At 53.6% G+C, this 16,895-nt stretch overlaps 1 protein-coding gene across 5 annotated transcripts in view; it reads right to left on the bottom strand.

Annotated features, from left to right (window-relative positions):
- Positions 1-1,001: 1,001 nt before the first annotated feature.
- The window catches only part of DNMT3A (DNA methyltransferase 3 alpha), a 101,160-nt gene continuing 85,266 nt past the window's right edge, over positions 1,002-16,895 (bottom strand). For 4 of the 5 annotated variants that reach the window (XM_082642327.1, XM_082642326.1, XM_082642328.1 and 1 more), the window contains 17 exons: positions 14,649-14,864; positions 14,266-14,424; positions 13,729-13,836; positions 13,362-13,518; positions 12,884-13,033; positions 12,732-12,776; positions 11,908-11,987; positions 11,230-11,342; positions 10,928-11,111; positions 10,592-10,676; positions 8,559-8,704; positions 7,650-7,740; positions 7,309-7,457; positions 6,197-6,282; positions 4,093-4,162; positions 3,252-3,370; positions 1,002-2,485 (listed from right to left, as the gene is read on the bottom strand). In XM_082642327.1, coding sequence (XP_082498453.1) covers positions 2,344-2,485; positions 3,252-3,370; positions 4,093-4,162; positions 6,197-6,282; positions 7,309-7,457; positions 7,650-7,740; positions 8,559-8,704; positions 10,592-10,676; positions 10,928-11,111; positions 11,230-11,342; positions 11,908-11,987; positions 12,732-12,776; positions 12,884-13,033; positions 13,362-13,518; positions 13,729-13,836; positions 14,266-14,424; positions 14,649-14,864 — 2,100 coding nt within the window. In that variant the 3' untranslated portion in view covers positions 1,002-2,343. Of the gene's footprint in view, positions 2,486-3,251; positions 3,371-4,092; positions 4,163-6,196; positions 6,283-7,308; positions 7,458-7,649; positions 7,741-8,558; positions 8,705-10,591; positions 10,677-10,927; positions 11,112-11,229; positions 11,343-11,907; positions 11,988-12,731; positions 12,777-12,883; positions 13,034-13,361; positions 13,519-13,728; positions 13,837-14,265; positions 14,425-14,648; positions 14,865-15,664; positions 15,774-16,895 lie in introns of those variants that run through there. The other variant, XM_082642330.1, reaches the window with a different exon arrangement.

Below are 16,895 nucleotides of genomic sequence, written 5' to 3' on the forward strand. Positions count from 1 at the left end.
CGGTATAGAAACATGTTCCTGTGTGTGCGTGTGGGATTGACTGATTGGTGTGGGGCCTGTCTGCAGTGGGGCCCGAGACTCAGCATCCTGAGCCTCCTTCCCCCGCTCCCCACTACAAAATATTTCTTATACATGACCCTATCTATGTATTTATATAGCGCCTATCACCGTAGGCCCTATCTTTCTAGGGATGCGAACGTGGGACCATGTGCTTGACAGCACACCTCCCAGCCCCGCCAGTCCCAGGAGGTGCCATTCCCCCCTCCCATTATAAAATATATATCTCTATATGCCACATTATCTACACCCCATCTACCCAGGCAGGCATCTGCCCATTGGGCCCTCACCCTGGAGCCACACATGCCGTCCCTGCCTACAGCCAACACCAGGCTGCCTGCCTCGCCGGGAAGCGGAACCAAGTGTCGTGCACTTGGGGCTCCAGGTGCTGCTGACTCGAGGTAAGAGCACAGCTATCATCAGACCAAGTACTAGAAAAGAAATACACACCACTCCAATCACACACGCGAGGAGAGAGATGCCTGGTCCTCCCTCCAGCCCTGACACACGGGACTCGAGAGGAGGGAAGCAGAAGAGAAGAGGGACGCGCCCGGAAGGCCGGCCTCGGGGACCCCCTGGCCGACGCCCAGCTGTCGCAGCGCCCGGTGGCCCACCTGGCCCGAGGGGTGGGGAGCCAGGGCACCAGGGCCACCACTAACTTAGAAGCACCCTGCTCCCCGCACCTTGGTTTGAAACCTAAAGGGAGGGGGGGTTGGGTTTTTGTTTTCTTAAAGAAAATCTGAAAACAAACATAATTATAACCAGAACCATAAGAATAATTATAACAAAAGGTGTCATCAGCCTCCCAGTATAAAACTGCAGCCTTTGGAGATGACCAAAAACATCACATTCCAGGGGCCGGAAGCCGCCTTGTGCACAGAGGGTGGATGGTGGGGGCCTCATAAAAGAACACACAAAAAGCGACTTAGACAGGAAAGCACCAGTACGTTTTGTATGTTTTTTTATTTGCTCCAGGTGGGGTCTGAACTGTCACTTGCCCGCACTCTGGATTTTTTTCTGACCCCACCGCAAGGAGCCCTCAAATCGGCTAATGTGAGAAATTGGGAATGAAGACCCCTCATCCTGCCATCTTGCCGAGGGAGTCTCCTTTTCGAAAAAAATCAAAAGGTTATCTCATGAGCCTGGATGGATCCCACTCTCAGCTTTCCACGGTCCCGACCACTGAATTTCACCCCCGTTTTTGGCAGGGAGAAACAGGAGAACGCTGTTCCCCAATTCTCCTCCTTCACCTTGTTAAACACCAAGGGGAAATAAAAAAACCCCACCACGGTAACGGTTCACCTCCAAGCTGTCTCCCTTTCTCCATCCTTGGTTAAAACCCTTTGCACATAAGGCAACGTGGAAGCTGATGTTTTTACTCATCTCGCTGTTGTAAAGCACCATTATGAAGTCGGGTTGTACAGTAGTTAACAGTACCTTTTATATATATATCTCATATCTATCATATATATATAAACTGTAAACAAGAGGTAACAGCGGCTTCTAGAAACTGATTTTCTTCAAGGTTTCCTGTGTGGTAGGCACCTGAATACTGTATAAAAGGGTCTTGTGTGGTATTCTCGTCTCTCTGCTGCTAGTTGGGTTGTGTTTTGCATGACCAGGAATGGTGCTGGCAAGACAGCTCAGTGGCTGGGAGGGAACTCTGCCGCCTGAGTGTCTGTTTTCTATCCTCTGCTTGTGCTCCTATCTGATCAGGCTAGAGACAACAACAAAAAAAAAGATACATAGTAAAAAAACAACAAAAAAAAAAAACAAAAAAAAAAAAACAAAAAAAACAAAAAAAACCCCCAATATATAGATTTCTATAGAATTTCCTTCTCTCCCATCTTTCCTCTGCAAGGTATGTTACTATTTTTTGTTACTGATTTTTTTTTTTTTTTGCTGCAATAAACCCTCTTGTTTCAGTCACAGCAAGAAACAAAAACCCAAACAAACAGAAAACCCCTCTGAAAAGAGTAGAAAACAAAAGGTTTGACCGAAAAAAAGGGGGTGGGAGGGTGGGGAGGGAGCTTGGTTTTGTTTTTAAATAGGACTGAAGATTAACATTGAAAAAATCAGGAGATGATGTCCAACCCTTTTTACAAGGCAAAGCCTTCCGGTATTTCTGCCTCTGTGGGGGTTTTTTTTTTTGTTTTAAATTCCTTTTCCTCTTCTGGGTGCTGATACTTCTCTCCATCCTCACGTTCTTGGTATTTTGTTGTGTTTTGTGTTTTTTGTTTGTTTGTTTAAACTTTGTTTCACTACCTCGGTTTGCCCTCACGTCCCTTACACACAAGCAAAATATTCCTTCAGCGGAGCGAAGAGGTGGCGGATGACGGGCACGCTCCACGACCGGCCCAGCAGTCTCTGCCTCGCCAAGCGGCTCATGTTGGAGACGTCGGTATAGTGGACAGGGAAGCCAAACACCCTGGGGAGAAGAGGCAGAGAGGGCAGGAGTCAGCGCCAGCCTGGGCAATTCTGTGTCCTTAATAACCTGTTCGAGACTCAGGCGCCCGGCTACTCTCTGTGGGTCTGAAGGTATGTTAAGATGATCACTGCCTAGAGATTTCCCACACAGTAGAAACAGAGTTAGTATTTGTGAGAAACACCTCCAGGACACGCTCCACCTGAAATTGAGACCCACAGTGGGTATCTCAACTCTGTATATAATAAAAATACATCCCTGGTATCTCCCCCCGCAGAGAACGGAAGACTCTGCAAGGGGGCCAAACTCTTGCCTGATGTCAGGAGTTCCTGCTTGCTCTGCTTGTTTGTGTAAATGGTCTTTTTGTCTGGCTAAATGGCAGTTACCCCAAGAATGAGGAATCTAGCCCAAGTCCAATCTGTACCAAAGCAGGGTGCTGAGGCTGTGCGGCCCACCTGGGCCCACACTGTCCTGGTTTGCAAAGCACATAACATCAGCAAGTGTGAAGCAGGGAAGCGCCTGCAGCTGCAGTTTTTCCTTGGAGCTCAGAAGGACCGCTGGGAGCCGAGGCACCGGGGGTTGATTCCTAGGCGCCCCTTACTCTAAACCAGCCTTACAACGCACAGGAGTCCTCCCCCAGGCATCTGCCATGTCGGGAAATGCTTGGGAAAACCCACTGCTCACGGGGTATCTGCAGGGGATCCGAGCCTGATGCAGAGGCAGAGGTCCCTCCCACACCCTCCTGCCCGACACCAGCATGAGTGGGTACCTTTCCATTTCAGTGCACCATAAGATGTCCTCTTTCTCATTCATGAAGACGGGGAAATGCTGGTCTTTGCCCTGCTTTATGGAGTTCGACCTAGTAGTAATGGTCCTCACTTTGCTGAACTAGAAGACGAGGAGAGGAAAAGAGAAGTGAGCACTCATCTCCTCCTGCCAGGCACCTGCCAAGGACTGGTGCGTCCAAAGGTGACAAGGTCTGGTCCATCCAGGGGCCGGGGTCAGGCTCCAGTCGTGAGCCTCCACAGACCCCACTGCCCTGCTCTTCTTCCTACACTGAGGTCACCCGGCCATCCTCAGTCCAATCCCACTGGCCAAGGGCTTGACCGACAGCAGCTTGAGCCACTGTCCTTCGTAAGTCTCCTAAGAATTGTTTTTTCCCGGGGTAGTGACTTACAGGCAAAAGGATGCCAAATTACTCAGGGGCGCAAAGATACCCCTGGGGTGCCAGCAGTCCCAGGAGGTTTCTCCAGAGAGAAATGGAGCTTCCACATCACAGGAGAAGCTCTGCTCTGAAGGCTCGTGCAATAGGTCCTGGCTCAATCATTCAAAAGCCGTAGCAGACGCAGGGACCTTGGCAAAGACGTCTTAGTGTCTGCCTCCCACAGGACCAGTGGGCGAGCTCAGCACGGGAGGGCTGCAGGCAGCAAGGATTCCTGACCTCTCCCCCAGCCCTCCAGGCTTTCCCCCCTGACCCTCCCGCTCTGGCCAACTGCATGCACAACCCCCTCAGTTGCATCCTCTGCAGGCGGGACACAGCCCTGGTGCTGCTCCAGCCCATCCTGCCCTTCTCCTTACCCCCAGCAGAGGGCTTTGATGCTGGGGCTAACCTTGGCTATTCTGCCGTGCTCCAGACACTCCTGCAGCTCCAGCTTATCATTCACAGTGGATGCCAACGGCCTAGAAGGCAGAAGAGAGAGAGTAACAACAGAAACCAGGACAATGGCAGGGATGCACCCAGGGCCCTGACCCAGCAGCCATCTGACTCACATGGGGAAATTAAAGAGGACCCCGTCACCCATGTGCATTGTAACCCCCTTCAAACTCCCCAAAACACATGCAACATACACTGCAGCCACTCACAGACACAAGTCCACTAAGCATTTAATCCTTAAAGGTAAATTCAAAAGTGGTCTCAAACTACAAATAAACAGACAACGCCTGCCCAGATGGGGAAAAGCCCAATTATTTTTAAACCTGTTACTTAAAAATAGACTGAGTCTTAAAAGTACCCATCACAAAGCAAGCTTTGGCATGACAGAATGTTCTGTATTTCGACTACGGTGATGGTTACATGGGTCTGTACACTGGATGAAATTCATCAAACTGTACACCTTAAACATACAGTTAGTTAACTAGACAAATTCTGCACAGTCCCCAGAAGGCTAAAATTTTGTGACACGGAACGTGTCACTTCTCAGAAGGCAGACCAGATCACTAAATAGCACCTTCGCTGCTGGCCTTTTCTGACATTTAGGATTACTCAATGAAGGTTTCACATAGCGGTCCACCGTCTCTGCATGGGAATCACCCCAGGGCCCATGGTCAAATCGCGCCTCCAGGCTCCTCCCTGTTTATGCACATATACACTCGACTTGGTCCCTCGCGGCACCTCTGCGCCTCCTGGAAGCTCAGAGTTCTAGAATTTTCGAGTTGGAAGAAGCATGTAAGAACAATCCCCCCAAGGTCTGTCAGGGTACACTGAGTTACTGGCTCCATAAAAATACTGGACTACAGGGCTTCCCTGGTGGCGCAGTGGTTGAGAGTCTGCCTGCCGATGCAGGGGACACGGGTTCGTGCCCTGGTCTGGGAAGGTCCCACATGCTGCGGAGCGGCTGGGCCCGTGAGCCATGGCCGCTGAGCCTGCGGTCCGGAGCCTGTGCTCCGCAACGGGAGAGGCCACGGCAGTGAGAGGCCCGCACACCGCAAAAATAAATAAATAAATAAATAAAAATAAAAACACTGGACTACATAAGCCAGTCCGCTTTTCCAATATGCACAGACATCCATCCTGGGAACATTACGGAGACACTGAGACAGTTTTCAGGTCAGCTGCCCACTGACCCATCTCCTTCCCAGCCAACAAGCCCTCGCAAAAGATGGCAGCTTTGCCAAACAGGTATGAGACTGGGGAAGTTCCTAAAACTTCATGCTACTGGCAGAGAGGCAGATTAGATGACTGAGGCCAGGTTAAATGACGTTCCCAATTTACAGGTATACCAAGGAGGCTTAAAATCCACACTCAAAACATGCTGCAAAATATTTCTTTCCGTAATAGATATCTAGATTAGGTGGATCTCCCTCTGCTTTTGAACCACTAACTCTCAACCAGAATTCCCTTCTCCACAAAGGCCTTTTTATAGTACGATTATTACGCTAAAGAAATGAAATTTTCTTCACTCCTGGACATTAAAATCTGTGTGTAACCTAAACGAAGAGCATCCTTCCAAAAAAAAGGACTTGAAGCCAACAAAGTATGTGGATAATAAGTGGAGCAGGGCCCTCTAAGCTGCAAGGTGCCTGCTGCTTCGAGATGCTCTCTCCTGGAGCCGGATGTGGCCCAGCTGTGGGCACCACTCTCTTTCCCATCCCCAAACACAACCTCCACAGCTTTACCTCAGGGGACTAGGGACCAGCTGACTCTAGACACATCACCAACGGAGGAGAACCAACCATATAACTCAGCAGCACGATGAGTCCTCTTCTGTGTCAAGAGTGTGCTTTTTAAAGGTCCCATTTGGGACCACTAGTCCTTGGTTTCTCAGGCAAGTATTTTCTACACCTGACTCCCCTTCTTCCTCAAGGAAAAGGAAACAAAGAAGAACACGGCAGAGCAGCAAGCTGGTCAGCAGGGGAGGCTGGCCCCCTCCTCGGGCCGTCATCCTGCCTGCAGACACCCACCCGCGGCCACCCGGGCACGGAGCTCTCACCAACCTGTTCATACCAGGAAGGTTCCCCCAGAAGTAGCGGGCCCTGTGTGCAGCTGACACTTCTTTGGCATCAATCATCACAGGGTTGGACTATAAAGCAGGAGAGAGGTTAAAGATGAGTGAGAGAGAAATGTAAGAGTGCCAGGAAATTTGCTAGTTTAGAGCCTCAAAGGCTCTTACTTCTCTCTCAAGAGGCCACACTGGGAGAGCCTGAAGCCCCCAGGAAAAGCTGGAATTAAACCCAGCTACATTCCACATGCTCCCACTGGAACAGTCTAGACCCGCACAGTCCACACTGCGACGATGGAAATGTTTTATCTGCACTGTTCCATGTAGTGACCACTAGCCCACCAGCTGCAGATGGCGGAGTACTTGAGAAGAGGCTGGTGTGACTGAGGAATTTTAATGTCAATTTAAATACCACACATGGCAGATGCCCATCACACTGGACCACACAGCTCCAGCTCACCCGGAGGCTTTGAGAAAGCAAGTTCCAACGAGTGTGGATGTGTTCACTGTAGTACGTCCGCATTATGAGCCAAACACACCAGCTTGAGGTGTTTGCCCCCAAGACTCAGGAGCACAGGCTCGGGCTCCCAGACTGCCCGCCCTGAGAAGGACTCTGGCTGCAGAAACCCTCTGTGCACAGCCCAAACCAGGCTCAGCCAAGTTGGGACCCACATAATGGGAAACAGAAACTGAGATAAGCTTTGTTTTCTTCCCAGGTGCCATAAAGCATCTGTCACGGTGCCAGGGAGCGAGGACAAGCCATTCTGGTTGGGAAAATTGATTCTGGTATCTCAAAGGCTCCCCCAGGGAAACACTACACAGACCCCCAAGCCCAGGAGTTTGACACTCCACCCTGTTTACAACAGTCAGGTCCTCCAAGTGCTGAGGCCCACTCCCACATACCACCTCTTACAGTGAGACCACGGGTTCTGTCCGAGGTGTGCTTCCTCCCTGTCTACCTGGGAAGCCCAGGGCTTCCCAAACGAGCCCCTCGCAAAGCGGAAGTCACCAGTCCCCAGCTCCACAATGCAGATGAGACAGGGATAAAGCAGCAGTCCAAGGTAGAAGCCATTAGTGAGCTGGCCAAACCAAGGGTGCTGGCTATACCTCGAGAAATCGCGAGATGTCCCTCTTGTCACTAACGCCCATGGCCACCACATTCTCAAAGAGCCAGAAGAAGGGGCGATCATCTCCCTCCTTGGGCCGGGCGTCATGCAGGAGGCGGTAGAACTCAAAGAAGAGTCGGCCAGTGCCCTCTGAGAGGTTGGAAGAGAAAGCCATCAGCTGAGGCTGTCTGCAGGAGACAGTGGTGTGGCCCGGGCACGGGGAGGGCAGGGGAGGACAGGGTCGTTGGGAGGAGCCGTCCCAGGGCAGAAATATCCAAGTAGGAAACTGACGTGCGGAAGAAGCACCAGCTCAGAAGGCGGAGGGGTGAGTGCAGCACCTACCGTAGAGTCCCTTGCGGGCAGGGTTGACGATGGAGAGATCATTGCAGGGACTGCCCCCAATCACCAGATCGAACGGGCCCCACTCCTGGATCTGGGAGGATAAAGGTAATGTGATGGGCCTGATGTCCGGGGACAGAGGCAGAACGGGAGAGAGAAATGATCTGTGAATTTGGCAAAAAAGTACTTTGGCATGGGAGAGAAGAGACCCGACTGCTCTGTATGCTCTACATACACACATACATTCATATACACACACACGCGCGCGCACACAGTGCAGCCACGGGCAAGTCACTGAGGCTCTCTGGGCTGTTTCCTAAATAATAAAGGGAAAGGACTGAACTGGACAATCTCTGAGGCCAGTGGGGAAACCAGTGTGCCCCCAGCAGGAAAAGCAGCCACTCAGGGGGGGACAGCGGTCCAGGCTGGGCAGCTGAATGAAAGGTACTCTGTGCTCTGCGCACCTTGGGCAGGTGTCTGGACCATCTGAACCCCTCCATATGCCCTTCAGGATGCCTGAGGGCCTGTAGTTCGAGGTCGACATGGATAACTGGAAAAGCAAGGGGCCACTCAGGCAGGATCCCGCCAGATCCCCCCCTCCCCAAAAGGGAGGCTGGCGCACCTTTCGCCAGCAGTACTGGGAGGATGGGAACCTCACTGCAACCCACAGCGCTCCACTCAAGAGGGCCCGGAAACCAGCCAGGCCCAAGAAACCTGGCCCCCAATTCCCATTGGAATCTGCCCCGATCCTCTAGAGACAAGGAGGGAAATGGAAGAGAAGGAGGGAGAGAGTTCAATGGGGGAGGGGGGAGAAAGGAAAAGAGAAAATGGACAAAATGAGAGGAGCTGGCGCTGTCCCCGGAGCTAAGGGACGTAGAGAAGGTGGGCGGGGCCATGGCGGCACTGACATACATGCTTCTGCGTGACGCTGCGGACGTCCCCGACGTACATGATCTTCCCCTGGTGCCGCACCATGCCCACCGTGATGGAGTCCTCGCACACCTCGGAGGCGATGTAGCGATCCACCTGAATGCCTAAGTCCTTCAGCACCAGAAGCCCTGTGCCAGCCAGCAAAACGCACCGTCACTGGGTCACCTCCCTGGCACCCCAGTCTTGGCAGGGGGTCCTTCGGGCCAGCCGGACACATGGGTCCAAGGCAGGCCCAAGCCCTACCCTGCCCTGAAAGCTGCAGGAGACTTCTGGATCAAACTGGAGTATCAGTAACAAGGATATCAGAGAGGCTGTTACGTCGAGGCTCTTTCACACCTGATTTGATCTACTCAGAAAATAGTCAAGACAGGACAGCAGGGGGTTTCGGGAACCAGGGACAACAACAGGTGACTTTTGGGTGGGCTTTGCTGTTTCTGTGTCTTGCATACACTGGTCCTTCCTCAGCCCTTCTATCACCTCCTGCTGCAAAATTCAACCATCCTTCAAGACTCAAGGTAAATGCCACCTACTCTAGAAAGGTTTCACTGATGCCCACCCCACCCTACAGCCCCCGGGATGGCCTCCCCTCCTCTGTAAGCCCCAGCACCTTCTGAGGTGGCACATCCTCCACCTCAGAGCAGCTCGCACGCCTAAGCCAGCCCTTCTCTTGGGTTGCAAATGTCTTCAAGACAGAGTGGGCGGTCTCAGTCAGTGTGTTTCCTCCTGAACTGACTACTTACACTTCCTGACCACGGCCTTCCACAAAGGCTTGCTGAATTGAGGCAAGGAAACAGAACAGACCCTGTGTCAGGAGACACAGCACCATTCCCACTGCTCCCAAAAGACCTCCCCACAAGGAGCCTGCACGGCCTCTTGGAGTGTGATGTGGCTTAAGAAGCCTTCAAGGTTCTAGCCTGGGAAACCAAAGCTGTACATTAACTCCTTTAGGTTCATATGACATCAGCACTGAGCTGGGAACAGAAGACAGACACCTGGCCCAGGTGCCTTCCCCACCCTCTGGCCAAGGTCTCCGGGCCCAGCCTGCCCATCTATCTCCCTTTGGTCCCATGAAGACAGGTTCTAAGGAGGACTATTTGTTTCCTAAGGACTGAAAAGCCTCAGCCTTGGGGCAGGGCTGAGGGGTGTATATGAGTATTCACGTCAAGAACCACATGAAATTAAAAACAGTGGCTACACGGTGACCCAGCATTCCCTAAAAGTTAATGGTTTAAGTATATAAAGATGCATGTACAAGGATGCTTGTCACAGAACTGCTCATAGCAGTGGGGAAAAATGTAAACAACCCAATAGGGGGTTCATTAAATAAATTATGGTAGCTTCCCTCCATAGAATCCTATGTAGCATTTATAAATAATGTAGTTCTATATTGGTTGACATGAAAAACCAGTCATATCATAAATGAAAAGGCACGTTACGACACATTTTACTATTTACTATGCATTTTACTATCGTTTTGTTTTATTTATCTATCTACGGATGATTATATAAACACACACATGCACAGAAAAAAAATTCTGAAATCTAAAAATGTAAAAGGACATATACCAAAACACTAATCATAGGATTACAGGTGATTTAAATATTCTTTAGACTCTCTTGTTTAGAGTTTGTTTTTTCACTGTGACTTATAATCAAAGCACAACAGGACTGCCTATGATTTTGCTTTGGTCGCCAAGTCTGTCCTTTGAGGTTCTGTGAAAACCTTCAATAGTCTCTGACCAGCGATCGCTCTATCCTCTGCTGGAGCGCCTCCCTCCCACTGCCCCCGTTCCTGCCCCCCGCCCCCGGCCTTGCGTCCCCAGTAAGGGAATGCCCACCAAACAGGCCGGTTTACCATTTATTTTTACTTTTCATTGAACACAAAAGTTTCCTCCTTACGGTAATATTTTAGCAGTTGTAGCTTTAACCGTCACTCTGTTTTGCCAAAGTTACGCACACACAGTCCCCCGAGCCCAGCGCCCACGTCCCAGGACGAAGATGCCAATGACTCTCACCTGTAGCGATTCCATCAAACAGGGACAGCACCCGGATAGGCTTCCTCTTCTCAGCTGGTACAGGTGGGTATACCTTCGGAGGGTCCTAGGCAGCCAGCACAACAGGCCAGGTGAGTGTCCAGGAGTGTCCGACAGACCCGCACGCAGGGCTGGCCTCCCGGCCAACTGTGAGCGCTTGGCATTTCCAGACCTGCACAGCCCGCTCACAACTCAGGCCCCGCTGCCTGGCGCCCAGGCCCCCGACCCACTGAAGCGCTCTCACTCTGGTGGAATCTACCCTCTGGCTTTGGCAGGCGGGGTAGGGGTGAGAAGAGCCACCCTCGGCCCAGCACTCACGAATTCCTGGTCATGGTTATTGGCGAAGAACATCTGGAGCCGAGAGGGCCAGTCTTCTCGCCGCCGCAGCAGCCCGTAGGTGCCCTTGTGCCCGCACATGTAGCAGTTCCAGGGGTCTTCCTTAATGGCCGCCTGCGCAGCTCCCGGCCCCACCAAGAGATCCACACACTCAACGCAAAAGCACCTGGAAGGAAGCCCAGTGGAGCGGAGGGGACTCTCACCCCAAGGCCAGTCCCGGGTGGAGTGTGGCCGTGGTGCAGGGCAAAGAGGGAGGGCCACTACGCGCGGGGGCGGGGCCTCACCTGCAGCAATTGTTGTTCCCGCACATGAGCACCTCGCGCCCCCCGCAGCAGATAGTGCAGTAGGACTGATAGCCGTCGTCATCGTACTGGTACGCGCACTCCAGGAAGCAGTTCTAGGGAGCACGGCGGAGGCTCAGAGACCACCGGGCAGCGCCCAGGCCAGCCAGGGTGAAGGCAGGCTACGAACCCAGCCTCTGGGCGCTGGCCTTGAAACCTCGACACAGAGCCCTGGAGACACGACCCCGCCACCCATCCAGCCAGGGTCCAGCCCAGACCACAGATCTGGGAAGGGGACACCATGTCTCCCCACTGCAGTGGACAAACCAAGGAGAGGCACGTGGGAAGGCCTGGAAAAGAAGGCCCGCACCGCCTTGAGGTCCCCCGCACCCAGGGCACAGCAACCCACCCATCAGCCTGTCCACGCCCACTTCACACTAGTGACTGTGATACTGTGAGCCCACATCTGGGGACGTGAATGGGGCTTTAGAGGGGGCAAGGATCTCTCAGAGGAAAAGCAACAGCAAGTCAAACGCTTGAAACCCAAGGGTCCATTTTATCAGGACTTTGCTTTAAGAGCAGACCTCAGAGTCACCCTCACAGCTGTGCCAGGTGCCTACAGCCCAGAGGCCAGGAGGTGTGGTCAGCCAGGGGCCTCGTCTCTGCTGGCTGTGCCCCTACCTTGCAGTTTTGGCACATTCCTCCGATGAAAAGAGGGTGTTCTAGGGTGACGTTGAGGCTTCCACAAGAGATGCAGATGTCTGGAAAGCAGAGGAAGCAGAGTGAGTGTGAGAGAAGGGCCCCCTCCCCGCTTGGGCCAAAGCCCGGCTCCAGAAAAGCTATAACAAGGGGCGTGCTGGAGCAGCAGCCGGGAAAGAAGGCAGGAAAGAGTCTGGGAGGGGCCCCATGGAACAGGGAGGCAGTGTGGCCCCAATCTCAGGAGCCCCCCCATCTCCCTGAGCAGCAATGCCGCCTTCCAGGAAAGGCATGGTATGAGGGTTAAGAACCCGCTTGTGAGAACGGGGCCTGACCCTGTGTTACTCTGGAGATGTCCTTGGGCAGTCAACCCTTAAGGCCTAGGCCCCTGCCCTCATCCTTCCTGGCCCTGAGGGCCCCGAGCTGGACACACTATCACTAGGCCAAGGGAGATGGACATGGGATGCGCTAATGACCCCCAGATGAGAGAAGGTGAGGAAAGGTAAAAGGGCAAGTTTAGATCCAAGAGAGGCCACCCTTATCTGACCCACTGGAGTGTCCCAAACCCTAATGACCAGCTCCCACCACCGACAGGAAAGATCGTGGCACCAGAAGATAGATGTGTGTGTCAAGCAGCCTGGAGGTGGTGGGACATGAAGGACACATCCTGTCACCAAGTACTGATGTCCCACAGCATCGTACCTTCCTCGGTACCTATAGTACTCTGTGCCGGCCACCACCTTAGGGCCCAAGTGGAACAGACAATTGACTTCCCAGGGCCGAGGCCCAGCTGCCCCCTCAGGACTCACCCTCGATGTTCCGGCACTTCTGCCGCACCTCGTACACCAGCCGCTCTGCAGAGGGGAGGAGAGCCCGGCGTCAGAGGAGGCCTCGAGGGTCATGCCCACTCCTCTGAACGCCGGCCTCACCCTGCCGCTCTCTCCAGAGCCAGGCCAACTACCTCTTGTGCGTTCATCAATTATCTCCTTGACCTTGGGCTTTTCAGTTGTGCTCTTTCGGGGCTTTTTGGCTGGTGGGGGCGGTGCATAGGCAGCTGCCTCGGGTTCAACCCACATGTCTGTGTAAACTTCTTTGTAGGGGTTCTTCTCCTCTGGATCGGGAAAGCATGTGATGAGGTCATGGTTACTGGCTGACGAGGAATCCCAGCTCTCTTCCCCTGGACCATCTACCTACAACGGGGTGTAGCAGGGTGTGGCCCGGTGCCCAGCTTGTTCCTAGCTCCCAAGTCTCCAGTGTCAGCAAGCCAAGGGGGAGCAGGTTGTTCAAAGTCCCAGAGTGGCACTGGCCCTACCTGGCCCCAGGGAGAGGGAGATGGCGGCCATTCCCACTGCGAAGGTTGACGGAGGAGGCCTTGACGGCCCTACCTAAGCACGGCTTTCCCAGCCTGGGTGCGGAGCTGCCGGTGCACCTGCGTTTACCTTCTGGGGGCTCCAGGCCCTTGGGGCCAGAGGGCTGGAACCCTCCCAGGGCCCATTCGATCATCTGTTTGTTCTGCACCTCCACGGCCTTGGCAGTGTCGCTCTCGTCGCTGTCGTGGCACATCGGGAACAGCTTCCCCGCTCGGCTGCTGGCCACCTGGAGGGCAACACGTGTGGGGAGAGTAGCGAAGGTGGGCTCAGGCAAGAGGTGGGAGAAGGTGCAGAAAGGAGACGAGTAAGGAGGAGGGCCGAGGGCCCCCCAGGCAGACCCTCTGCCCAGGCCTAAGCCCTGTGCTCCAGCTTCCAGACCAAAAGTGGTCCCTGCCGCCTGAGCTCCCCCTGCTGAGTCCCTCGGAGGGGCACTGACCTGCAGTACTTCGTAGATGGCCTTGCGGTACATGGGCTGCTTGTTGTAGGTGGCCTGGTGGAAGGCGCTGCAGAAGGAGCTCAGCGGCATCAGCTTCTCCACACACACCTGAAGGCACAACCCGCCCTCGTTTGCCCCTGCTTCCACACTCACCGAGCGCCCACCACTTGCCTGGCGTGGTCAGGGGTGGGGGCATTAGGGCCCGGCCTCTGCCCTCAAGAGGACCGGATGCACCAGTAAATAATTACATGACGTAAAGGAGGAGTCCAAGCCCCGGTGTCGGGGAGGACCTGAATGCAGGTGGAAGGGAATTCTGGGTACAGGGTTCCTGGAAGGCATCCGACTCTTGTTTGGAGGGCAACCTAATTATCTCAAGGGCTTCCTCCAATCACACATATACAGAGTGGGGACGAGCAGAGGCCCCTCCTACCATCCCAATTCCAAACCATGCCCCCAGCCAAAACCAGAGGCCCTGGGACCAAGACCCCTTCCACCCCGCCCGCCCCTGCCAGGCTACCGCCCAACCCCATGACTCACCACTGAGAACTTGCCGTCTCCGAACCACATGACCCAACGGGTGCCTTCTGCTGCTCGGCTCCGGCCCGTCATCCACCAAGACACAATGCGGCCTGGCCACCAGGAGAAGCCCCGCAGTTTCCCCCACACCAGCTCCCCAATGCCAAAGCCCCGGCCGTCCTGGAGCCCCAAGGAGCAGAAGTCATTACATGGTGGTCACGAGGCCCTGCCACCCTGATTCCCCCCAAAGCAACCCCAGCCCTGGGCATCTGAGGGTCAGGACAGCCAGGAGGGAGCGCCATCTGAATGGACAGAGCGAGACTGGAGAGACAAAGAGGCCTGGGGTCGGGTAGAGAGAGCAGGACGGGAGGAGCTGGACGAGGCAGGTGAAGCCAGCCGCTCACCTCGTACTCCGGTTCATCATCAGCTGCTTTGGCGGCGTTCTTGTCCCCAGCGTCAGCCCCCACGGGCTCAGGAGTGGTGGCCACAGTGGGGGATGCGGGGTCGGTGGGCTGCTGCACAGCAGGAGGACTGGCCTCCTCCACCTTCTGAGACTCGGTGGACCCCTGGTTTTCTTCGACAGCATTCATTACTGCAATCACCTTGGCTTTCTTCTCAGCCTGGGGAAACAAGGAACAGAAGTTACCTTGAGCTGATACTCAAGGGGCTCTTCTCAGTCTCTCCAGGGTCCGGAGACAGTGACAGAAGGTAAGGGGCTGGAGAGAGAAGTTCTTCCCTCATCAACTCAACCAGCTTGCCACGGAAAACAGAAAGACGTGAAGTTGAGAGGTGAGCTCAGATCACTTGGCTCAATTCCAGCCTTCTCTGCCTCTTAGGAGATCTTCCTCCCTCGTCTAATCTTCCTCAATTGTCAGCATCATCAGTTGCCCATCCTCTGATTGAGAGATCAGTCCTACTCAGATACTAATCATGCACCTTAGATTAGGCACAGACCTTGGCTCCATCCTCTCCTATCTTACTCCCCGATCTAGACATGGATCCTCTTGTCCTTTTCTCCACAGTTTTCCTGGGCAATCGACCCCTTCTCTTCCTGGTCTTGGCTTCCAGACCACAACTCTAGTTTTGTTGTGATACGTAACGAAGAAATCACTGTTTTGTGTTCAGAGCGCATGGTTCCTTCCCCATCTGCTCAACCACCATGAAAAGCCCCAGAAGAGCTTCTTGCCTGCTCCTGTGCTCACACGCCATCCTGGAGTTCTCAGGATTACATCTAATGTATGTTGTCACCAGATTCTATGTCTTCTTTCTACGTGCACCTTTCAGATCCATAAATACACTTATTCTTTCAACAACTATTTAGGGAGTCCACAGTACAGCCAGGTATCCTCTCTGCCATCCCACTGACAAATTAATCCAAACTCAAGTATTCTCCCAATTTGAACAGCCTCCATCCTTTCACCGTCTCATGCTCATCTTTCAGGCTATGACCTGCATGCCCATTCCTTCTCAAAACCTGCTCCAGTATTCCCATCACCCTGCAGAGGAGAATGAAATACCTGATACTTAGCTCTGAGGGCCATTCAACCTAATCTCATCCATCTCACCCCAATGGCTGAATCTAGAACACGTGGCCCTCAAGCTTCAAGGCTCTGCACCCGTTTTCACCACACCAGATTCAAAAGGAAAAAAAAAATCCCATCTTCAACATGAAGCTTTCCCTAAGAGCTTAGAGCTGTGAATACAAACCCACCCTCAAGATTACCTGGAGTGTAAGACCTCTAAGCTGGAAGTCACAGCATTCATATTCCTATCTTAGCTTTGCAACTAATTAACAGCCGACTTTGGAGCAGTCCCTTGAGTTGCTCCACCTAAAAAGGAGTTTGAACTGAAGGATTTCTGTTAACCTTTTCTGACTGGTTTAAGAAGCTGACGTATGTATGTACCAAGAATTCCAAGGACTCTCCAAAGCCTGTCAATGGACCCCCAGGTCCCAGGTTAAGAACAGCTCAACGGTCTACTGTCTCTTAGATTCATTTTATTTTGTTCTATGTTCAAGTCTTTGCCTCCTGGCCGCAGACCAAATCTGCTTCTTGTGGCAATTCCTAAAACACGAGGATGGAAGTCCTAGTTCTTTCTCTGACTCAACAAATTCTAAAATGGGATAAAGCATCCTTTGCCCCCAGCCCACAAACAGCTGGGAGAGAGAGCTCCGGGGTGGGGTGGGGGGCGGGTAGAAGATCGCAGAGGACCTGCTCCTCCCTCCCAAGCCCCACCCTCACCTGGGGGATTCTGCCCCACCCCTTCCTAAAATCTACCTCCTCCTGGCCCACAAGGTGTGCCTAGGTGTGCACTCAACCCTGTGGGGAGAGAGGTTCTCTCTCAGAATTGTCAGCTGCAGCTGTGCTATCCCAGGGCCAGATCTGCTCAGATAAGTGCCCTGCCTGGCAGTCTCTGCTCCCTTCCCTCCACCACGCCTCCGAGAGCTTCAGGCACGGCCGCTGACCTAGACCAGGGTGCTGCCTTGGGTGGAAGGCAGCACCATTCTGCCAAAAGACCCAGTTTCCAGGGGCGACGGGCCCCCTCAGCCAGAACAAGGTGCGCAGGTGGCAGGAGGCGGCAGGGGGAAAGGATCCCAGCAAGCAGCGCTGGGGGGGGGGGGGCGGGGCGCGCACGTCGGGCTCCCCCCGGCC

The sequence above is a fragment of the Mesoplodon mirus genome, assembly GCF_964341445.2.
Source record: "Mesoplodon mirus genome assembly, chromosome: 14".
NCBI classification, from domain to species: domain Eukaryota; kingdom Metazoa; phylum Chordata; class Mammalia; order Artiodactyla; family Ziphiidae; genus Mesoplodon; species Mesoplodon mirus.